This window comes from Falco naumanni, chromosome 7, assembly GCF_017639655.2.
Source record: "Falco naumanni isolate bFalNau1 chromosome 7, bFalNau1.pat, whole genome shotgun sequence".
NCBI classification, from domain to species: domain Eukaryota; kingdom Metazoa; phylum Chordata; class Aves; order Falconiformes; family Falconidae; genus Falco; species Falco naumanni.
In genome coordinates, this window is record NC_054060.1 from 14,539,777 (window position 1) to 14,564,376 (window position 24,600).

The following is a 24,600-nucleotide window of genomic DNA, read 5'->3' on the forward strand; positions in this document are numbered from 1 at the left end:
CAAGACTGCCAAGTCCATCACTAAACCATATCGCTAAGCACCGCATTTTATTTTAAGTATTCTACCGTTCAAATGTGACTCGAATCCTCTCCTCGCTTCCAGAATGAAATTTATCATCTTTTTCGTTGAAATACATCTCAACACATAGCTCTTCAAAATCATGCAGTTTCTTTTGATCTTCTTCTGTCAGGAAGAGTTCTAAAGAAAGATTAAACAGTTAAGCCAATGCACGTGTAGTGAAGCAGCACAGGTGCTGGAAACTAATACCAACACCTTGGCAAAGGGTATTAAAATTTAAAAGCAAAACAAAACCAAAAAAAAAACCACAACAGTGCCACCTAAGACTCTTCCTCTCTCCTTGCTAGAAAAAACTTCAAGGGCAAAGATTTCTGCTAAAATAAAAATCAAAATAGTAGTTCTGAGAGGATCTGTGCATAATATTATCACTCCTTATGCTCCAACCCTCCAACCCCTTTTTCTGTGAGGCAGAAGCAGCTAGATTCCTCAGCTGGATTTTATCATCTGTGGAATTTTTTCCCCCCCTTTTTTTAAATTTTCAAAAGGTTTCCAATAAGAACAGAAGTTTTCCAGAAAGAAAAAAAAAATCTTCCCACATTAACAGGAAATCTAATCAATCTAATCTTGGGGGTTTGTTTGTTTGCTTATGTCATAAATTAGTTTGCCTGGAGATTTGTAGGGGCTGTGCATTCCCTGCCCGTGGTGGGGGGTTGGAACTAGACGCTCTTTAAGGTCCCTTCCAACCCAACCCATTCTATGATTCTACATTCTATTACACACTTCCATCAAAACACTGGGAATTTGAACAGAATGAGTCTTAATCAATATCAAAATCATGGGAAATTAAGACCTGCTACGACTTTCTTGAGAATGTACACGATAACCAAAAACGTAGCACTTCTCTGACAGTTTGCTTTAATCGTAACAAAAAAGTTACTGAGGTTTTTTTGGATAATAACTATCCATACTTGGCCCATCTGAAGTCTTGTCTGTCTTTCTTCTTTTACATATACAACAGAAGAGGGAAGCCATGTGGCTGAGAACAATAAGTGGTGGAGGCAGAACAGGTTTTTCATGGTAGGCCATAATGAAATGATAGCGTTGATACTTCCACACAATGTTTGAAATTGCCTTGACTTGTAAATACACGTTGCTGAAAGGAAACAGAAAAGTATTAACACATCACGGTGGCTTTTGGGGTGGTGGGAGGACATGGGGGAGCTTGGTGTTTGGGGTTTTTTTAAACACTTTGATAACAACCTTGAATTCTAAAGCTAGATAAGTAAGAGACAACAGCACATACTTGTTTTTTACTGCAAAATTATTTTAGTGGAAGTTGGAAATATTCAAGGAAACACCATGATCCAAAGCAAGGGGAGGGTTAAAAAAAATTATCTCATCTGGCAACAGCCTCAGAAATAAACTACATTGAGATAAAATTTCAAGTTTGCCAAACAACAAAATTATTTCTAACTAAACGTAAGTTTTTTACATCAAACCACATTAATTCTGCAGTCTGCCATTCCTCAGTGTTAGTGAGCTGCTTATCCCCATAAATCAAGCACTTGCAGAGAACTGTAAAAGACAATTTACCCTACTACAACTCAACTCAACCAACTACAGAACATTAAATTAATTTAGGACCAACAGTCAACATACAGATGAAGAAACGACTGTTTGTTTTCTGACAGAAGGAAGTTACAAAATGCTTTCAAATTCTCTTAAACTTCCGACTCCCCTAGTCTCTTAGACGTGACACACACCAGTCACACCACACGCTTCCCTGCTTAGTCACAGGCTTGCAGTGAGGAGGAGAAGACGACCAGCTTTAAAACCTGAAAATACTTCCAGCAAATGGGATTGCTTGTCATCTTGTCGCAGTGAAATAGAAACTCAAAGGATTAGCAAAAATTAACAATTACCCAAATACTTACTTGAAAAATGCAATAAGGAGATTAACCATAATTATGTACTGTACAAAGAGGTAGACAGCTTGAAGAAACGGGGTCAACCATGTTCCTGGGCCACAGAGATGAGCAACTTTTTCATCAGAATTATTTGCACATACTGTAGGAAAAAAAAGATAAAGAGAAAATACACAGAACTTTTAGAACTCCCAAGCAGGTATGGGGGTGGGGTAGGAAATCATTTAGAAAGATTGCAACAACCATTGGTTCATGCACTGGTTCTGCAATTCAAAATGTCTCCATGCATTTAGAAATTTAAATTTAGAAATATGGTAGAAAAACACAGGAGACAAAGTTTCTGGTTAAAAAAGCATAATACAGCACCACAGCCAGAATTTTGGCATGACAGCTGTGGGGGGAAATTCCAAAATCTAGCCAGGAACAAGCCTTGTGAGAAATGGTGATTAAGTGCAGTTTTCATTCTAAGACATTCAAGCTTTATAAAGGATTACGAAAAAGTCAAGGCAGTAAGTTATTCAGCTGCAACCCGCAAAGAGGGGGAAGGAACCCAATGAACGGAATCACTGTCAACAATACTGGGATTTCATTTCATAAAAACAGAATTTCCTAAGACCTTGAGATGGGGTCTTATCTGAGTGAGTTTTCTCCTTACTTGCTGCAAAATTGCAGTGTCTTACCATCAATTTCATAGGCATACACTTCACCAAAAATCATCCAGTATGGATGAAACACAATATCTCTAGCAAGAGTCCAAGATGGTGCCTCGTCAGGATACAGTATGGCCTTCCTAGGAACACCAAAACTGAGTAGCACAAGCGCCATAATCACCACGATGTAAAACATGTTGGCCACCTATTGACACAAAGAGAGTCAGTTCACCTACAAGGTCATCATCATGATTTCACACACACGTTTACAGTGACAGTGTAAACTTGATTAATTCTATATATTATATAAGGAACAGAGTCTAGGACAGCTCCACTTCAGTCACAACATTTTGTTAAGTAACCCGATAAGAAAATTTCTTTTATTTCTGTCCTTTCTTATAGTTTATTTCATAACCTTGGCCAAAGGCAAGTGATAGTATTTCCTTTGTAACTCAAATTCCTATTAGGTGGATGAGTGGCAGCTGACAGAGAGACATTCCTTCCTAAATGCACTCAACATCTGCACAAAATGCAGAGGTGGCTTTCCAAGGACTGAAACACAGAGCCTATATCTCCTGCACAGGTTCAAGAAATCAAAGTGAGAAACAACCAACTCAACGCCCTCATTTTTAAGGAATGAGAGGGTTCAACTTTGTAGGAAAAAAACACCACTTCCACCTTTGTATACACAGGTCTTAATCCTTAAGATTTTTTTCACATTTAGAATAGCTCTCTGACAGTAAAGCTATTTATTTTTAATTCAAACAGTTTGAATAATTTTTTATATGGAAGAAGACAAGAACGGAGCCACAATCTATTTCCAGTTTTCCGCGGCACAAAATATGAAAGTGTTTTAGGACACAAAACAAGTTAAAGTCTTGCACTAAAGAGCACAAGGGCAAGAAAACCCAAACTATAAATAAGTCTCGGATCCAAACGGGACGCAATGCTAGACGAATCGAGAAAAAGGCATCATCACATTCATTTAGCAGCTTTTTACAGATAAGTGACAGAGAAAGCTCCATAAAAAAGGGAGCCTTCGAATCAGTGCTTGTTTTGAAACCCATTAAGTTATATTCCATCTAGCTAATTCTGCACACTAATGTGTTGACACATTACACCAGGATAAACAACCTTTTTCTAAATAAAACTTTGAGAAAAGTTGTAAATGGATGCAGCGAGCAAAACGTATTTCAGTTGGGGAGAAAAAAACCCAAACATTAAGGAAAGTAGTACTTACCATTTTCCCAATCATCATAACATAAGGGCCAGCCTGTTGATTTACAGCTAGAAAATCCAGTAATCGCACATACCAAAAAATTATATTGAGACAGTATGTTATTCTTCCAGCAACAAAGACATAATTTTCTCTGTAAGTGTTTTCGCCGAAATTCCCCTTTGCTCCAAATCTTAATGCAAACCCGATGAAGAAGGTGACAATGGCAACTGTGTCACTGACATTGAAGTAATCACTGAACCACACTTTAATTTTCTGATTAATCTTCCCAGCTTCTGACATAAAAATCTGCAATAAAAATAAGTGTCAGGTCTGCTCACATTCATTGCACATGGACCAACACTGAAATATATGAAGCACTCACATTTTTATGCTTGCAAAAATGAAATATCCATTCAAATGTGTAACTTTTATACTGAGCAATCAAACCCAGTGTTTAATTGTGTCAGCTTCACAACAAGGACAAGGAGGATGTACGTTTCCTTCTGGCTGAATAATTTATTAAGGAATTTTGGTTTGGGGTTTTTTTGTGTTGTTTTTTTCTTTTGAGGCAGCTATTGCTACAAAAATGAATCCTACTTTCTGCCCCTTCAGCTGGGCCTGAGGTACCAGGTTAATGAACTTTCTCTCAGTGAAAAATTTTTACAGAACTTCTGAAAAGCCTCCTGCTGACCAGCAATGTTGCAGTTGTGACAGCTATCCTGTGTCCCTAAAGCTTTTTTGTTTTGTCATCTTGGTCACAGCATAGTGGTAAAAATTGACTGACACTAATAAACGAATACACATTTCACCCCTCAGGAATGTAAGGTGGTTTATTTCATTACAACTTGTAACGTAACAGATTAAAAAAAATTTTTTACAAAAATCAGCTCCTGGTGGGGGAATCTCAACAACAACAAAAAAAATCAGACTGGTAGGTCTAGAAACACTGGTATTGAAACCAGCAGCCTGTACCAAAATTTAAGATAAAGGTATTCCATCAGGTACTCTGATGCTTGAAGTTTCTTGGGTTCTCTTGTTTATAAACACAGTTTAAAGCATACTGTTTTAATGGACAAAGAAAACTAAACCCCCAGATTGTTAGAGGCATACCTCACGAATTTTCTCAATTGCTGATGTGAAAATGTAAGCAATAACGATCCACTCTTGAACGGATGGCAATTCTTCCATTTTTACAAGAACCACAAACGTGTAGAGCATGAGGAATCCTAAGTATGCCAACTAAAAAAAGGAATGAAAATTATACATGTAATCACTAACGGGTTCTTTATAGATGTGCATGGAATCTTTTGATGTGGTATACAATAAAAGCTTCACATAGGATGACAGGACTATATTTAGCCCTTTAAGCTGACAAGTTGCTTTTTATAAGGAGATACATTTTCTTCTTAGAAGAGGAAAAATAGCTGTAATAAGCTATTTATTGTTAGCAAAGCTTTGTTCTTATTACAGCTATTTTTCCTTTAATAAAAAAATTTTAGAGTTACTATGACAGTACTTTAAACAAAGCTGTGCATGAACACTTTAGCCTAATAAATGATTGCAAAATTCCTGGTAGCAACTGATGAAATTAATTACTCAGGCCAGAATAAAAACGTTAACGTTAATCACTCAGCTTAAAAAAAAAAAAAAAATATTTCTCAAAACCAGCATCATGAACTTAAAAAAAATCCTCAAACCACAGAGAACTGCATGTGGATCTGCAGGTTTTCAGAAGCAAGTACTTCTCATTTGCAGCTTAGCAAGGTAAGGGGTTTTTATTTGTTTTTTTAAAAGCACTTAAAACTTTGATTCAGGTCACAGAGCTATGTGTTGGGAAAAGAACCCAAAGATCTACATTAGATTTCCAAATAAAAGACACATTACACAGAAGAAAACTCACCGTATTAAACCAAAACTTCACAATCGGTGCATGATAAAATGCATAAAATTTCTGTGTAATGGGAAGTCTTTTAGGTTTTGCTGGAGTCTCCATATCATGCTTTTCTAAAGTACTGTCCAAAATCCTTACTTCTTTAAACACCTCCTAAAATGAAAGGACTGTTAACTTCACATACAGAAATACATGCTTTTGGACACTCATTTTAACTCCTGCTTTGATTTAAAAATGTAATTATTTATTTTAAATTACAAATATTGTTTTTAATATCTCCCCCTGCCCCACATTACCATAGGTATTTCATCTGCTGCATTCTGGAAGTTGTTTTCACTGTCATCCATTGCCATTTGATGCGCATCTTGAGATTGAGGAATATGTGACATTTCAGCCTTGGTCTTATATTCCAACAGCAGTATAGCAGGAGGAAGTAAAATACTCAGTATCACCTGGAAAAGATGACGACTAAGTGCAAATAGTTTACAGCTACATTAAAGTATCAGAACACAGCAACACACAGAATAGCCTCTGAAAATGTTTTATCCAAATTTCACTTGCTTGTTATTGAGGAGGAAAAAAAAGTAGAAAATAATTAGTTGTTATTACTTACATACATGCTTAAGAGGCTAAGCTCACATATACAGAGTGTTCCTTGACGGGAAGATATAAGAAAAGGGAAGAATCAACTAATGCCAAACCTAAAAGCCACTAGAAAGAATGTACTCCAAGTCTGAAGATCCAGAGATGTTCTGTTTACACTCTATTCTTTAGTCCACTTGCAGAACCTCTGGAACTGTGTGATGTCAAGGTGTATTTAAAAAGCACATACAAGTGGAGGTCGTGGTTTTGACTGGGGTGGGTGGTTTGTTGTTTGTTTTGGGGAGGAAGGAGGGTATTCAACTTAAGGTAGAAAAATGGGCTAAGGTATGGATGAAGAGAATAAGTGAAAGCTATTTATTGCCATTAGCTTGTTAAAAAGCACGCAAGAAAATGGTTAATCGGTTATCAAAGACGATTTTAGTAGGTCACAAGTTAAACGATGCTTGTAGATATTTTGTAGGAAAGTTTTACTTCATTATATTCCTAGCAACAATTAGGTTTTGGCACACCATCCCAAAGAAATATGCAACTCCCAGTCTGGTTCAATTGATCTATGCCACAAAGGGCACCACTGGGAAACCTATCCCCGATTTGCCTACTCCTGTTTCATTCCATGCCCTGCTTTCGCTCAGTTTCTTCCTCCAAAATAGGACACACAAAGCTTTTCTATATCAAGTCTTATGTGCTGCTTGTAAAGAGCCAAAATGCGTGAAACTATATTCTTACAGGGGGGTTTCTGTCTGTTAAGGTTTTTTACCACTAAGTTTTTAGTAGTGGGTTAGTATTCACATGATCTCTTTAAGCCTCTGATTAAAGGCTACTTGCCTGGTTTTTGCCTTCTATATTTGTGTACCTTATTTGAAAAGATAATAGAGTGTCAAAAGGAGAGTTAACAATAAATACTTCCAGTTTTGATTATATTATAGGACACTGTTTTACAAGATTTATTAACATAAGCGATAGTTATGAAAGTTTTATACTAATAGCATTTACACATGTGCTTCCCCTCTTTTTAAAAATAAATTGTGTTGATCCTTTTAACACCAATAAACTGCAACAACGCTTACTTTGTACCATGAATTCTTCCTCATGTTCAGCCTTCCCATCCACATATCTGATAACAACATCTGCGTACAAGTATGTGCTACAAACGGACGAAGCCTGGATGACACTGCCAGCTTCAGGCAAGTGGAGTTGCTCCAGTTTTTAAGCTCATAGGTTAGTAACTTCATTGCCATAGTTTCATCTTGTCGGAAGGACTGTTCTAACAGTTCAACTGCCAGCTGACCAAACTCACTAGAATGAAGAAAAAAACAAACAACAAAACTAAATACGTTATCTGTAGAAATGACCTTCAGTTTAAGTTGAATTTTCTTGTACAAATTCCCAGTAGCACAACTCAAAGGGACTATTACCTGTCCCTTCTGTACAGATATAGCGTACAGTAATTTGTAACTCCAAGCAACACGTGAAACTGTGACTTCTATTAAAAGCATACACAGGCTATAAACAGCTGTTAAAATATGCAAGGAAATTACATGGAAGTAAATGGCACGTTCAGTGTCATTTTAACTATAAATCGTGACTTGTAACAGTACTCAAGAGAGCAATGTCTAACATAAAACTCCTACTAGAGTGCCACTTCATCACTTTGGAAAAAGGAATTCTCTTCAAGTCAATAGTTTTCTTCAATAGAAGTGTTTGGGTTTTGTTCATATATAGCCCACTACTTTTATTATAAATTTCAAGAACAGATCTTTATAAATATAATTTACTTGGAATACTGTTTCAGTTCTTCTGAAGTATCATCAACAAGGTCACTTTGTTTTGCTTCATATGCCATCGAACGGTACACTTTGCAAGCAACCAAGGCTTTTGCCATGGACTCCTCCCCGTGCTGCCAGAAAAAGAGGGCCATCTTCTGCCGCTTCATTAACACCGCCCAAAGTAACAGCTCGTTGAGAGGGTAAGCGAAACGTCTGGTTTCCGGATCATCTATGTCTACTATTTCATCTTTGGTTCTTTTCTTTTTTCCCTCTTCTGCACCAGTGTCAATCTTTAAAATAAAAACAGGAAGTTACATTTTAAACCTCTGAACTTGGTCATTTCGTAACTTGAAATAAAATGCTAGAGTGATCCAATATCAAATGATATGTAATTATAAAAAGAAAAAAGAACTTTTGAGGGCTTGAAAAGCAGCTGCAACTTTAATTTAAAAGCTTCACTTGAGTCTAATTCATTGTCCAATTCATTTTAGTAACTGGGAGACTGAATTATTTTGATTTATAGATCAAAAGCAAAGCAGTAACTAATATACCTCCACACAAACAAGGGAAGTCACAGAGACTGCTTACAGGAACACATGGCCAAATCTTGCTCAGTCTACAAAGCCAAGCGAGCTCCCCCACCCCCACCCCCACCCCACCCCCCGCTAGAACTGTGCCAATTACAAGCTTTTTGCTCCCTAACATGTCAAATCTTATCCAGAAGACCACTATACAGAAAGATAAGCACCCTACAGAACCCTGTAAGCATGCTAGGCTAAAATTCCAGCTCTACCAAAGCCAGTAAAACCTGCTGCTACTCACACTTGGATTTCAACCAGGTTTTCCACTCTTAACTACTTAAAGTCACCCCCACCACGTTCCCCTCACACATCCGTACCTTTGGTTTGTACGGCTGCGCTGTTTTGATGAAGTGATTATGGCGCATTTTTTCTTTCTTGTCTGCTCTGTTACCAAAAGACTCATGGCTTTTACACATCTGAGGAGTAGTATTTGAAGGATTTCGCCCAGATCGCTGTAACAGGAATAAGGGGAAGGGATTTGGTTTGGTTTCTTTACTGTTACCAACTAGGCATTATTATAAAATCATCTGTTTATAGTTAGATACTTAGTTGAGCGATTAAGCAGTTACTTTGCTACTGTAACAGTGATGAACACATGTAACAGCAACAACCAGAATTTTCACTGGATATTTAACACGTTTTTTCTTTGTTTTTTCTTTAAAAAGTCTGAAAGTAGGCAGTTAAGTTTGTTGTTTTACAAGAAGCCAAGGTACTTGCATCCCAAGCCCTGGTGAATTGGCATGGCTAGTGCCCATTCTTCCCTTACCAGTAGGAAAAGTTAGAATAAAAGAGAAGGAATTTAGATGTGCTAGAATAAGGAGCAGGAGAACAAAACCTTTTGTTTGTCCTCAATCCCAAAACAGCTGCCAACTGCCCTGACAGGCCTCACTATTGCCTTTGAAAGAACCAGTCCATTGACAAGAACAAAAAACCTATATGGATTTAATTTTTCTCCAAAATACATGTGTGTTTTTTTAAATTGAGAACATATAAATCAGCATGTCCTGTTACCCAACTGCTACATACACGATTGTTCCCGCTGAGACTATTGTATATAGCTCTGAAGCGTTTTCTTGTATAGGTGCATCTATAGGTTCCTCCCATCAGATATTCAATAACCAGCCCCACATCAATCAGGTTGATTTTATATCCTGGAGGAAGATTTCCCTAGGAATACAAAAGGTATTTTTAGTTTCTCAAATTATAATCTCAAACCTGCTTTGAAGAAAGAGAAGGTTATAGCTTCTTTTCTGTATCATCGCCCCTAGAAGGGTAATGTTCATTCTGTTGTGGGGTGGGGGGAGGCACTGGTTTTTTTGTCTACCGTTTTAACAGTCAAATTTACCCCTAGTAGCTGAGAGTAGTAGCTTTCAACCCCCACCCCCAAAAAGGAAAACAATCCCAATTAAAAGGAAGAGGATGACACTCATTGGTTTTAACGTCCTCCTGGCAGGAGGGCATTAAGCATACAACAGCAAGTACTAGAAACAGAATGTCTGCAAAGGTGGCTTATTATTTACAATAAAACCTAATTAAGCAACCTAAGATTAAATTGACAGTTAAACCTAAGAAATCATCAAAAGACTAACATTGCTAGTTTGACAGATTTTTACATTTACAGCATACCTGTTTGACATCCCGAACAAGATGAAAGAGTGTTGGGTTAGTTGGGCCTTGTTTCTTTATAAAAAAGAAGGGGGAAAAAAATTGGAATGAGAAATCAGAGTGCAATGACAACATGAGAAGATGACAGTAGAAACCACATATTTTTACATGTCGGCTCAAAAAACCCACCAAATCCTAGTTTTTCAACAAACATTAGCAAATCAAATACATGCAAATATTTCAAACTACTGTATTAGCTATAAGCTGTTGCCTTTTTTGTTGTGTTTTACTTCTCTTTAATTTGGGACATAATTAATACACCCATAGTTTGCCCAGAAAAGAAGGAAAAAAACCCACACCAGAATGCAAACAGCGGCAATATGAGGTTTTTATGTTATGAAAACATAATACTACAGAGACAAGTTTTAACAAATGAACATTTTAATTTACAGGAACACACACACAGACTGATAGTCACATTTACAGTATTGCAGGACCCATAGTAAAGCTCCCTTACTTCTAATTTTTTTTAATGTTTAGTCCGAACATTTCCTCTTTTTACTACAGAGAATTTTTATTCCTTCTCTGATTTCCTGTGCGTGCATGAACTGTTACACTTTTAGACATATGGTTACCCTAGCTCCCATACAAAACTCAATCAAAAGCACATCACGTGCAAAAGCAACACCATAAAACATTTTTTTTAAAAAAAGTAACAACACCTGATCAGGTTGGCTCCTTTATAAAGCTTTATCAGCTAAAGAATTCCTTTTTCTTTTTTTTTTGATCAACAGCAGACAATGAGACTGTTAACATAAGCCTAAGTCATATTTGTGTACTACTCTCTTTAGCTACTTTTTGGTGGAAGATTTTTTGGGGTTTGGTCCTGTTAGATACTTAGCGTTATATAAAACTACCTTAAAATTCTTAAATCAACACCTACAGAAAAAAAAAAAAAAAATTCTAAGTAATATTTGTAACTAAGCAGGTTCACAAAATAAACTTTTTCTAACTATTTTGATAATATTAACTTTTATAGACATAACTCATCTTGCAAAGCCCTAACAACACTATCTATAGACCTCATATTGCTGCTCAAGTTTCACCCGTCTGACTTTCCCTTGTTCTCTTCCCCACTGCGGGTTACACACTTCCCATGTTCCACAACAAGGCTGCAATTTTCCCTTTAGTATCTCTCCCCAGCATCAGACACAGACGAACACCCTGCTGACAGACAGTTTCTGGTATTATTTCTGGAAAGCCAGAAAGCAGCTGTGGCACTACAAAGCAGCCAAACAGCACGTGCTTCCCAACTCCAACCTCATGCCAGGGAGCCTTCCCAATCGCCCCATGGCCTTCAGTGGTGTGTGTGACCCAGTACACCACAAGCCAATCAACTAAAAAGCTGCTCTAAAAGTAGCTTAAGAAGCAATCATTCACTTACTGTGTTATAAAGTTCTTCCAGCCTGGGAATTGTAAGAAATTTGTGCATGCTTACTCCATTTTCAATCAGAAGTTTCACAAATGCAACTCTATCCATCACAAGGGCATCCAACATAGCCTGTTCCAGGGAGCCAACCTACAACAAATAAGTAACAAGGTAGAGCCTGGGGAGAACCAGAAAACCCACAGAAGTAAATATACTTAGATTACGCAGCAGCCTCATTCATTTACAGGGCTGGGGAAACCACCTATGTCTACGAATACAGAGATGTCACCCTTCAGAACATTCTGAAGACTTAACCAGCAAGTCTTACGCTCTTCCACAGGTATCTCCAACTGACAAAGTACATGGGACTAAGTAGACATTGTGTTTAACATCACTAAGCTGTTTGCATAGATTGATATTGGATAAAACACAAAGACATAGAACATTTAAAGCATAATTTTCTCCAAGGACAAATGGTCAGAACCATCATTGCTATCAACAAGCCTTGCAGTATGTACTTCTGACTGCACACTCATGTAAGACTGTGTTTTATTTTTACAGTAATATGGGAAAAAGGCGAGATCCACAATGTAGTTTCCAAACTGATTTGCAGACTGCAAGAAACAGACATTTTGCCCTTCCCCTCAAAAAACTCTGCAGTGCTGCCAAAAGTGCATTTTACTAGATGCTTCTTAAGAACTTCCTATGACCGTGCAACTATAAGGAACAAAAAGCATCAGACTAACAGAAATTCAGCTTCCAACTTTTGTAACGTCTTTTCTTCCCTAGATATTCAGAACACTTGGCACATTTCTAAGATTTTTGGACCATTTTCAACTACACAATAACAAAACAGCTGTAAGACTGCAGTATGCAAAAAATTACTGCCCTTATAATAAATGTGTCTGTATTCTACAGTCTTTCTCCACAAAAGTCAAAAGATTCATTCTTTACAGTAAGTTGATTTTCTCTCTTTTAGGAAACATTCTGCTTAATTCAGACTATTACATACCAGCCACTGTTGCCCATAGACAAAAACATGATTTTTGGCGATGTCAACTCTATCCCACGCGAGTGTAAGAACAAGCTGGTCAAATGCAGATGCATTCGTGCCTTAAGAAGCAAAAACAATGAAAAAAATATTAAAAGTAATTAAAGTATAAGATAATAAACATTATTGCTTCCTAAAAAGCAATCCACCACAAAGTTATACAGTATATTTCATAATTCATGACGCATGATGGTATTACACAATGAGAAAACATAGTAGATAATTATTTCCTTAAACACTAAATATTCCTAGATTATAGTATAAGTAATCCATCATATAAACACCAAACAACAATAGCTGGGGATTCCAAACACTCTTAAAATGAAGTCTCACCTTTTAACAACGCTGTAAGTATTGCAACATCAATGTCCTGATGTTCATCTGACCCAATGTGAAAAACTGTAATCTGTCCAAAAGGTTAAAATGGGGAAAACATATTTTAAAATTATTTTCAGGCAAAGGTGATAACTCTGAAATACTTCAGAAAGTCACCTTATCTTCAATGTAATTTAAGTCTATGCTCAATTTAAACTTACCCTTAGCGTGCACCTGTGTTTTGTTTTCCTAACTGGGTGCCACACAAGACAATCTTTATGACCTTTTATGACCCTTTACGCTCCTCAATCAATTTGAACTTCTTTTCCCACTCTGATTACAATTCCTATTGTCTATAAACACCACACAGTATTCTGTTTACTCCTCCAGTTCATTCTAAATTATGAGATTAACCATGTTACCAGCAAACATGTTTAGCCAAATATGACAATTTTAAATCTCAGAACAGCACAATATGATGTCCAAACGAGACACCAGTACTCGATCCCAGGCTACATATAAAGCTCTATAAGTGCTTTTGCTTTAAGCATGCAGTGATAGTAGACCTCTGTTAGTAGTTGCAATTAAAAGGTATTAAAAAAAAGAAAAAAAATGCCCAAGGTTTTCAAAAATCAAAACAAAAAAAAAAGGCCCAAGGTTTTAAAAAAATCAAAGCAAGAAAAAAGGACAGCAATGCAAATACAAAATACATACACACTATAAACAGATCAGAATCCTGCCATATGAAAACAAATAGGCTTGGGAACAACAGAAAACTCAAGATTACCAGAAATTATCACAAAAAATTAAGTCTCTCTTGGCCATGAGGTAAAGTATACATGAAAACACTGGAAGATCCATTATGTCCAGAGAAGATTTTTTAATAACTCTTAATCATATACAGCACAGAGATACAATTTAATATTATATCCACAAATGCATGCACCTTCCATAAAAATTTTTTATGGCAAGATCTACTTACAAGTTCTTTTTTTTTCATGCATTCCAGCAGTGTCTGAAACAAATGAACTGCTTCACTTTGACCAAAGTTAAATGTCTTTTTGATGGTTGAAATGATTTCAGGCTCAGCACCCTCAGGAACATTCCTGAGATTGAAACGAACAGACAAAACAGGAAAACACATTGTTACACATGAACAGTAAGAAAAACAACGCATTTAATTAGTTTGAACACGTCCATTCAGAGTCCTGCTATCTATAACCTTATTACTGTTTCAGTGGCAAAACCTTGGGTAATCTTCAGAAAGACGTATACATTGCTTAATCTACAACTTTCTACTACTGCCTCATAAAGTGACTCAGCTTCTCTCCCTTTCCTTCCCATACTCAGATCCAAGATACTCTCAACTAAAAGATGTTGACACAAAATACTAAGCATTCACTCCTGTGAGTAAGACCTGCTTCTGATCATACTATGGACAAAGCTGGTTTACTGCCACATTAGTCCCTGCCCCCTGGTTCTGAGGCAGTCCCAGCAAGGACCCAGTATGTTTAAGGATTTAAGCAAGTCTGACAACTAACTAGAAATCACTAGACATTGTGTGGCCCAAGCACATCCCTTTTATTATGTGAAACTACACTTTAAACAGACAACAGAAGCATGTAAAAAAAGTTCAGTTTTAAGACTACTCGGAAGAAATAATATAGAAACTTTCTGATCCTGTGCTGGTTTTGGCTGGGATAGAGCTAGCTGTCTCCATAGTTGCTAGCATGGGGCGATGTTTTGGATTTGTGCTGGAAACAGCGTCGATAGTGCAGAGACGGTTTAGCTCCTGCTGAGCAGCTTGCACAGAGTCAAAGCCTCCTCCGCCTCTCGCACCCGCCCCAGCGAGCAGCCGGGGGGGCACAAGAAGCTGGGAGGGGACACAGCCGGGACAGCTGACCCCAGCTGAGCCAAGGGATATGCCAGCCTGCATGACGTCATGCTCAGCACATAAAGCTGAGGGACGTTTGGAGTGACGGCGTTTTATCTTCTCAAATCACTGTTGCATGTGATGGAGCCGGGCTTTCCCGTGGATGGCTGAACACCCGCCCGCCCACGGGAAGAGGTGAACGAATTCCTTGTTTCGCTTTGCTTGTGTGTGCAGCTTCTGCTTTACCTATTACTCTGCCTTTACCTCAAGCCGTGAGTTTTCTCAGGTTCACCTTTCCACTTCTCCCCCCAGCTGAGCAGGGGGGAGTGAGCGAGCGGCTGTGGTGCTCAGTCGCTGGCTGGGGTTAAACCACAACCGATCCCTTTTCAGAAAAGTTACTACTATAACAGCTAACTGCATGAAAATATTTCCATTCAATGTAGTCATGTGATATTTCCAAGCAGTTTGGAAACACATTATTGTCTTCGTTATTCTCCGTCCCTGGAAGGTCTGCACAGCTCTGCCTCCTGTTGAACACACTTACCAGCCACATTTATCACTCAGGTTACTCTGGCAGCTTACTTAAAATTTGAAGTCCAAGCACAGGGAGCGTTTAAACAGAGTTGGGCCCTCTAGTTACAATGGTGTAACAGAATTACTGCATGTAACTGAAGTTACATACCAGGTGTTCTCCCTAATTTAGGATACAGGCGCATACACGTTTCCTTTCCTTTTCTTAAGCATTGCTAAAGCAAGCGTACCCTACAGAATTTCATGCAACTGGTGAAAAATATGTACAAGGAACATAGAACTAGAAAACAATTCTTTGTCTTTATACAGAGCTATTATAGCAGCCAGCCTGGAAAGCTGCATCACATGTAAGATTACACTCTCCGCTTAAAAGCCTTTGTCTTTATGCAGAAAAAACTCTTGCACTAATTCATTAAGGAATAGCCCAAAATCCATCTACATATGACCGGTAGTTTGGCTGGCAGTGCTAGGACTTACCCTCCCTCCTCTGTTTGCTTGTGAACATATGCCAGTATGTCTGCAGCTCTCCCGGTTCCCTCACACACGACCACCGGCACAGGAGGACTTTCTTGAAGGAAGTCCAAAACGGTGAGTATGACATTGGGGCCACCTTCGAATACAAGCGCCACCACCGGCACACCTTGGCCAATTCCTACAGAGTTGCAACAACATTGTAAGTGTATAAGGAATGCCTAGATAGATTTTACATATTTAATAAATCAGTTATGCCCCGTATGTCCCTTCTGTTGAATAACATTTTAAATCCTGCCTGACAGACATTTTAGCACAGTCTCAAGCACTCTTCATACTTTGCATGGCAGGGAAAGCACCGAAAAGAAGTTGATAATTACAGTGGAATCCAGTCTACAAAACAGAAGAGATTCTTCACAGAAATGTTCCTGAACCAACGCAGAATAGCGAACATTTTTTCTTTAGGGAACTCCCCTTCTGCTTTCCCCCCAGTTTCTAAAGATGACAACACATATACAATTTGAACATCGTTACACAGAAACCCTCTACGAACAGGGAGTATTGCCAAAGCATTCCTAGAAGAGAAAAAAACCCACAGATGCGTTGCTCCATAATTGGGAAAACACCAAAAGTAGTCATGGCTTCTTTGCACAAACACAGATGATGTTTTACAAACTGAATTGCCCTATTGTGAAACTGCAAGTGATCACTGTCAAAACCATGCATCAATCAGATCAGTAAGACCTGACAACATACTAACAACTCAAGTGACATACATTTGCTTTCTCAAACAAAACGAACACTCAAAAAACCCTCCTCTCTGGCCCCAGAGAAATCTGAAATCTACCAGCAATACCTAGGGTCCAAAGCAGCAGCTGAAATTTGCAAAACAATCATTCAGACTTGAAACATAAACAAAAGATTAATTTTTCTATTTTCTCATTCAGGTGTTTGGTGCAAGTACCTTTCTCATTAAAGAATAGTAATGTTCAGCCCTCAGGCATCAGAATTACTTACTTGCATGAATCCGTTGCAAATTAATAGTTTTTTCCAGTTCTCTCCGCAATTTAACTTCTGCTCCGTACTTTCCAACTGTTCCATCATCCACCAGAATGAAATGGGAATGGAGGTTATTTAGGACGTTTAGTTTACTTAATGGGTTTAACAACGTTTGATATGGAGCAACCACCTACGTATAAGCACACAACAATGTCTTTTACTTGCAAAGATTCACATTTGTTTCTCTGAAACTTAACTTTTTGTCTGGACATGAGAATTGGTGGCTCAACAAGAAGCACTGACACATATAAGCATGCCTGGCGTCAGGATACACCAACAGCCGTAGCTCTTAACTTTGTGCAGGAAAGCAGAAAACTATATCACAGAAGGATTCTGTTCTGAAGGATAACAGAGAAAATATACTTGGAAAAAAGTGTCTTTGGGGAAAACCTGCGACTGCTGTGGCAAATAGTAGCACTGAAGACTCCGCATCAAAATTTTTCAACTTACTGCCCTCTGAAAACGTGAATTCTCTGTAATACTTCAGCATTTTTGTTTATTTGATTCAGTAATATTGGGGGTGGGGTGGGTGGGAGGATTAAATACTTGAGAACAAGCCACTCCTCTAGCGCATTTGCATTTTGCAACTTGTTTACACTCATGATCTTGCATAAGTCACAAATGTCAACGTATCCTCATAGGAAAGCAAGTATTCTAGTGATGCAAAGCAAGTAAAAAAACACGCTTGAGCAGATTTGTCAAAAAATAAGGCAGGTAAATCATTATTTCAGTTAGGTAATTTATCCTTACATCTCTTCCAACAAGGTCATTTCTGTTTTCAATCACTCCCCATGGAGCAATCCCAATAGTGCAAATCTTTCGAGATGATCTGGAAGCATGTTCTCGTAGAGCATCACCAACATGTTTTGCAACACCTGGTGGAGCACAAAGAGATTTCAGTGTACTGAATGTCACAGCTTATTGAGAAATACAACTGTGGTATTAGTTAACTGGGCCTTTAAGGATCTGGGAACTTACATGACACAACCCCAAAGAAAAAGCACTATACTACATCTACTAGAAGGACACAAAGTACCACGTATCAGTAATTCAACAAAATATATATTAGCCTAGTAAGAACTAAAGAGTTCCCAGTACAATACTGTACTTGTTTTAATCACATTAAGTTTTTCCTCTTTTGGTTTCAAAAAGCAAACAAGCAAAAAAAAACCCCAAAGCAAACAAAAAAAAGCCCCCAAAGCCCCCACCTTTATATTGTTTCTCTTTGCAAGACAAAACAGCAGCCCACTTCAATCTACACATGTTCAAAATGCATTATTTTAATTTCACTTGACCAAACTCACTCAAATTCGCTTTGCCTTAAGATGAAGCTATGCATCCATTAAATCTTACGACTCTTGCAAACCGTAACCCAGCTAACCGTGCCCCTTCATTGGTACTTCTTTACCTGTGTTCACTCCTCCAGTTATAATCCAGGCTCCCGTTGTTACTGCAGCTTTAATAAGACCTTTGCCAAGCAACTGTTTGATGCGTGGGTGAAGTTCAAATTTCTGCATGCCCCCATGGACAGATATGACAAGCTTTGGCAACTCCATCTGCCATTCTTTAAGCATAAGTTGCAGAATAGCTTCAGGCTTAGTGTCATATGACAATCGCACGTACTGCAGGCACAGGAAGAGAGTTCAAAGGTTCTTAAATCATCACAGAATCAATAGATCAAAGGAAGAACCAGAATGTGTTTCAGAATATATTATCCTACTCCTGGCCACCAAAAAAGTAATTCACTTCCTCAAAACACGGCGGATGCAATAAATGAACAAGTTTCCTTTATGTGTTCCAGGATTAAGGAGAAGTCAGTTAATAGTTTTGAAAGCAAGTTTTGGAAAGGGAATGACTATGTTATTTCATCCTGCTGGCACAGTGACCTAGAAAAACGAATCTTCATGAAAGCACTGAATGATCTCTAAATTAGATGAAATTCAGAAATATTTATAAAAGTTCTGCCATCTACTGGGGAAAGGCTTGCATATCCCCTTTGAATTACAGACAGTTGCTTGCTTTTCCTTCCCTGTTCCTGGTGGGAAGGAAAGCTACATTCTTTTAATAGAAAACTTCAAAACTTGCAGCTTTTTAACTCTCTCTGCTTAACAGCATAAAACTAAGTAGATGGTTGATCAGTTAAAAATACTCTTGCATCTTTAATATGAGCTATTCTGTAGAGAAAGGGACGTTACGCAGAAATCAAGCCCTACTTGAACCAAGTTCTAACTAAAAAACCATCACTATGCCAAGAAACTAGTTTTAGCAACCCCACAAGCACTCTGCAGAAGCGAGCACAGAAATGCATGTAGGCAGCTTGCTATTTCTGTGCTCGAAAAGGATTTGCAGCAATTTTAAGCTAAGCGTGCAAAGGAATGCATACGCTGCTATTATGAACACTAAAGAATTCTGCTAAGAGCCCTTCTCTCCACAGAGATGATCTGACTTCTGAGCCCTGAACCCTCCTTGGGGGCTCTGCCAGCTGCACAACGAACACAGCTCCCTCCTGCAAGCACTCCAGTTTGGCCAGAGGAGCCACACTGCCCCAGCACCTCCTGCAGTCTGAAACTACAGGGGCATTAAATCATTTCTGCCACAACTAGAAATCCTTTATAAAATGGTTGTGGAGAATATGTCAGAATTCCCAGTTTTCTAGTCTCTCCAATACATGTGCACTTGTGAATTAAGAGTTAGTTTCCAAACATCCAGTTTATTGGTATGCTTGTTCTTAATGCCCTCTCCCAAAAAACTCCCATTACTCCGATCGGTACAACTATGCTTCAATAATTTTGAACAAATCTACTGAAGTAGCATATTCCACATCTGTCCTTAATTTTAAATGATTTTTCAGAGTTTAAAAATTATGAATAGAGGGTTACAATAGCAGATGTTACTTAAAAGGTCCTACAAAAATTCAACAGTAGCGAGCAAGCAAGCAGCATAGATGAATAAGCTGTATTTTCATGAAGTCTGAAACAGCGATATTAAATTCTTAATGTAATGTTTTGCTGAAATGATTATGAATTCCTATCACCATTTGCAATTTAAAGGTAAGCCAGTACATGAATGACTAATTCTGATAGAGCTGAGCAACTTCTGTACAAAAAATAAATTTTAAAAATGGAAAATCAGAAAGAATTCAGATCACAATAAAAAAATACAAGATTAGTAGAGGGCACTGATTTGTCATAGTATGTGTGACATTGTTTCAGCCTTCAATTTCAAGAATTAAATGAAGTATCCACCATCTCTATCGACATGTTTAGAGTAAGAAAAAAAGAAAACATCATACATGCCTTAGCCCTGTAAGAATGAGAGCCACCTTGAAAGTTGATGACACCGTAAGCATCAGTAGACGTCTGTTCCGTATGTTTTTCCACCGACCATTCTTCTATTTCCTGATTATAGTTTTCACCCAGCTTCACATCGGAGTATTTCATAGCAAGACTTGCAGTAAAACAAGCATGTTGTCTGACCAAGCGGCCACAACAGCACCTGCACCCAACCATATCATTTAGAATACTTCAGTAAAGACTAATATTAAAAGATTTCTTCTCTCTTGTCTTCTATCTATAGAGATATGTCAGATTTAGAAAACAAAGATTCTAAATAGTATAGAAACCACTTTTCCAGAGCAAGCCTTGTCACCACACATGCTTATAGCAAGAATTAATTTCAATACATAATAATTATGCAAAATATGGAAGCTCACATATTGCAAGTTGGAGGCCAGAAGAAACTGATTCTTTGAAGCCAAATAATTTACTTAACATTTATAAATCTGTGATCTACACATTGCAGACAGTTCTTTATCCGTTAGTTGTATGTTTTATATCTAACCTTTCACTGACTTGTCATTTGCAATATTGATCAAAACTTTTTCAAACCCTGTTATGAAAGTGCTTATTTAATGGAAAAAAATATTCAGGAATATTGTAATTACAAAAGAACTCTTACCTGACAAGTTGCTGACAAATCTGACATCCTGGAAGGCATCTACAAGAAATATTTAAAGATATGAGTAAACTTCAGCTTCACTTTGAAGGGGGGTGGAGGTGGGTGGGAAGGGAAAGTCAGATTCCTGTGCTTACAGAAAGATTACTGAACAAGAGATCTCTAGTGAATGGAGAACATGCTGCCCAAGTTTGCCCATTTTTAACACGGTAACTTGTCTGTCTTTCTTTTACATGACTGTAACATACTTGGCGCGTAAAAATGTATAAGCATGCAAAAGTTTCAGTCCTGAGACTTCAGACAGGTTTTCCAGATTTGAACCATCAACATCTGAAGCCCAGGAATATTTCCGACTGGATTATCTGCAGTACTGAAACTTTTTATCTAGATGCTGAGAAGTTAGTAACAGACCAGCATTTTCTGGAACTCATTCTAACAACATTGTTGCATCTGTTCTACAAATTCATCCTTCTAATACACATCCAAGTTGTACTACCTGTGCGGGAAGGTTATTTTGATCATTTCCGAGCTGCATGTACAGAAAAAGATATATTTGAACAGACCTTATACAGTAGTGTCTTTACATAAAGGCTATTAAATAATTTCTACCCTCTTCCATCTCAAACAGTTTCCATGCTTTCCTGCTAACAGCTTTCTTATCATTTAAAATTAGCACGGCAGATAAATTTATACCACTGTTTTCCACAATTTTCATAAGCAGCTGTTAACCAATTATGGTTAAGAGCATGCAAAAGCATACAAAACCAGATGTTACACAGTAGTCTTCAACTGTTTTCAGACTCTGAGCATAAACAATTTTTAAACTTCATCCTCTACAGAAGTTACACTGATATTAATCATCTAAGTTTTAACAGTGAACTACAGCTTTAGATCTTCTCTAACAGTTTTTAAATTATAATTATCTCTACTCAAAGGTACAGATCAACAAAACATATCAGATACTCCTGTCTAAATTAGATTCATTTATGCATAATTCACGAACACAATAAGCAATTCTCAGAAACTGAAGGACACAATATGATAGGAAAGTTGTGAAGTCCCTTGTATGCTACAAATGGGTTAAACTAAAAGGGCAAGCATTGAAGATCATTTTGTTCCTTGTGAAATGCTCTGGAAATTTTAACAGCTTCCTAATTACTTTGTTTGCATTTGCAAATTTTCCATGTGCTATAATCATGGCTATAAATTCTAAAAGCTTCTCATGTCACATGGTTTCAAGGAATGTGGTGAATTACTTACAATAGCTTAAAAATTCTACAGCATTTACTTTGTTCTTTTTCTGCCTAAAAACAAAGGTCTTGAGTAATAAATCTCTTTTGTTCTGTTGGGGCAGAGCATAAGGGGTTGTTTTATAGAAAAGACTGAAATCCAAGTTCTCTGAAATTCAGAAGAAAAAGTTTCTCAGCTTCTCTCAAATACGTGAAGCTAAAAAAAAAAAAAAAGTCTGATCTGAAATCCATAATGACAATAGTAAACATTTCGGGGAGACAAAACTGCTTTACAAAATCAATTTTGAATCGCTTTTCAATTTTAATTTATTTAATCTGTCATGACTATGCACATCAAATTCAATCATTGTAGGAACTCTTGAACTATACCTATAATACTTGGTGAAGGTAAACTCTACTAATTAGATATGTTAGAGGTATCGCTAACTTGCTTGATTTCATATCTCTAATATAGTGTAAGGGAAAAGCAATAGGTGAGATATGCAAAACATTCTTCATTAGTCTCAGCCTCCCCTCCAGAAACTTATTTCCCCATCCTTCAGCCTCATTTTTTCCTTACAGAACTTAAGGATAAAAAATTACTAGATACCACATGAAATCTTTTGATACCCATATTGTTTTTATTTAATCTATCTTCCCTGGAAGCAAATATTTCTTTGTTTTGTAATATTTTTTTTTCTTCCATCACAATTCTCTTTATTCTTCTATGAATTCTTCACCCCTTTTTCCTGCACTATCAGGTTTATTTTTACACTTCAGCCAGCATTCACACTGCTGTTCTTTAAATGTCAATAGAGGCTATCTCTATGTGACTTTCTGACTTCAGAACTATGCCAGCAAAAAAAAGTAATAAATAAATAAATTACGAAACCCACACAGGAGACACACCATAGACATCACTAGGAGGACTGGTAGGAAGCAGCAAAGAGAACAGAGGAACATTTATTAGAGATTTTTGCAATGCCAAAGTACTTTCAGAAGAAGAAAGAAAAAAAAAAACAAGCCACACACAGAGAGTGACAATGTCCAGCAACAAAAGTGAACTACTAAAGACAGTATTTTATACAGATAAGTAGTTAGGCCAAAAATCTATTTTACACTCTCTTTATAATCTTTAAAGTACTGATATTTTTTTAAAGAGCAGCAATGAGTTCTTGCGTCATGTGTCATTTACCTGTGGGGGTCTTTTGAACTTGGTATAATATACACACACTCCCTCTTTGTGAAAGTATTTTCTATCCAGGATTTCTGGGACTGAAAAATAAAAAAGCGAAACAGTATTATAAAATAGAAATCATATAACTTTGCAATGAAAAATGCTTTTTAAGGAAACAGGAAATAGAGTATGAGGGGTATTATATTTAAAGATGAAGGCAACTAGAGTCTAACAAAGACGTTAAATTAGCATTAATTGTTTTGCTGTCTCTCAAAAACTAACAAAACCATGTATGTCCCTATAAAAGCATCTCACACCGCCTAAAAGTTGAGATAACCAGAATCATTATGTAATTATACACAATTCCCTTAAAATCCAAAGTAATGTTTTCAACGCTAACATTTAAATAGCAAGAATTTGCAATATGCAAATAAAGATGCACCCAAAAAAACCCCAAACAACTTAAAAATATACTGTTTACCTTCCTAAGAAAAAAAAATTACAATTTTTAAAACTTAACCACACTGCAGTGAGAAACAAATAATCTCATCTATTTACCTCTTCACTAAAGTAAAATTTTCATCTTGAAATTGCAGGTAGCAACACTGGCAATCTTTTCTAGTAGCAATAAATAGGTCACAACCTTTGTTCTTCATCAAGAAACTTTTCATTTCAATACACAAATTTAATTAGCAACCCTAATTTTAAGCTTAAACTTGAAACATATTCTGAAACATGAAATTAAGGAGGTTTACTTCTTCAAATGCTTCCCTGTTCCAATAGCTGGACATAATTTTATTTCAGTTACTTTAAGCAACCATTAACATATGTTATCTTACATGATAATCTCAGGATTACATGCTAAATGATATCATCATGTACAATGTCTACGTCACATTTCAGCAATACATTAGGAAAGGAACTCAGACATGATTTTTAGTAATTAAAAACAAGAAATCAGTCTTGGGATGCCGATTTGCACATTATGCAAGATTACTTTAAATTCTTTTTAACATTGCGTTAAAATTTCTTCCTTGCTGACAGCATGTCCTGTTCTACAGTTACACTTTAGCTTTAGAAAAATGTGAGAAGTTTCATACCTGTTCTATTTTACAATGAGGGGAAAAAACCCAACTGCTGTATATTCTTCACAGGTATCTACAATAGAGGTCTGTGGAAGCTATGAAGAAACTAAGATATTTTTTTCCAGATCTATTATAACAGAAGATTCAGTAAAGATGGGTAGTTTTTCA

The 24,600-nt window shown here is 37.2% G+C and overlaps 1 protein-coding gene across 6 annotated transcripts in view; it reads right to left on the reverse strand.

Moving 5' to 3' along the window:
• Positions 1-24,600, reverse strand: part of TRPM7 (transient receptor potential cation channel subfamily M member 7) — a 59,176-nt gene that overhangs the window by 13,932 nt on the left and 20,644 nt on the right. For all 6 annotated transcript variants that reach the window (XR_005828791.1, XR_005828792.1, XM_040599893.1 and 3 more), the window contains exons 2-25: positions 23,366-23,445; positions 20,945-20,983; positions 20,284-20,482; positions 18,396-18,609; positions 17,738-17,862; positions 16,946-17,117; positions 15,935-16,109; positions 14,036-14,159; positions 13,072-13,144; positions 12,700-12,800; positions 11,703-11,837; positions 10,280-10,333; positions 9,680-9,820; positions 8,971-9,105; positions 8,082-8,362; positions 7,374-7,602; positions 6,000-6,155; positions 5,713-5,856; positions 4,923-5,051; positions 3,834-4,118; positions 2,624-2,798; positions 1,953-2,085; positions 987-1,171; positions 66-198 (exon numbers count right to left, since the gene is read on the reverse strand). Coding sequence is in view for 4 of the 6 variants with exons in the window: in XM_040599893.1 (XP_040455827.1) it covers positions 66-198; positions 987-1,171; positions 1,953-2,085; positions 2,624-2,798; positions 3,834-4,118; positions 4,923-5,051; positions 5,713-5,856; positions 6,000-6,155; positions 7,374-7,602; positions 8,082-8,362; positions 8,971-9,105; positions 9,680-9,820; positions 10,280-10,333; positions 11,703-11,837; positions 12,700-12,800; positions 13,072-13,144; positions 14,036-14,159; positions 15,935-16,109; positions 16,946-17,117; positions 17,738-17,862; positions 18,396-18,609; positions 20,284-20,482; positions 20,945-20,983; positions 23,366-23,445 (3,617 nt within the window). In the remaining 2 variants the exon portion in view is untranslated. The remainder of the gene's footprint in view (positions 1-65; positions 199-986; positions 1,172-1,952; positions 2,086-2,623; positions 2,799-3,833; positions 4,119-4,922; positions 5,052-5,712; positions 5,857-5,999; positions 6,156-7,373; positions 7,603-8,081; positions 8,363-8,970; positions 9,106-9,679; positions 9,821-10,279; positions 10,334-11,702; positions 11,838-12,699; positions 12,801-13,071; positions 13,145-14,035; positions 14,160-15,934; positions 16,110-16,945; positions 17,118-17,737; positions 17,863-18,395; positions 18,610-20,283; positions 20,483-20,944; positions 20,984-23,365; positions 23,446-24,600) is intronic.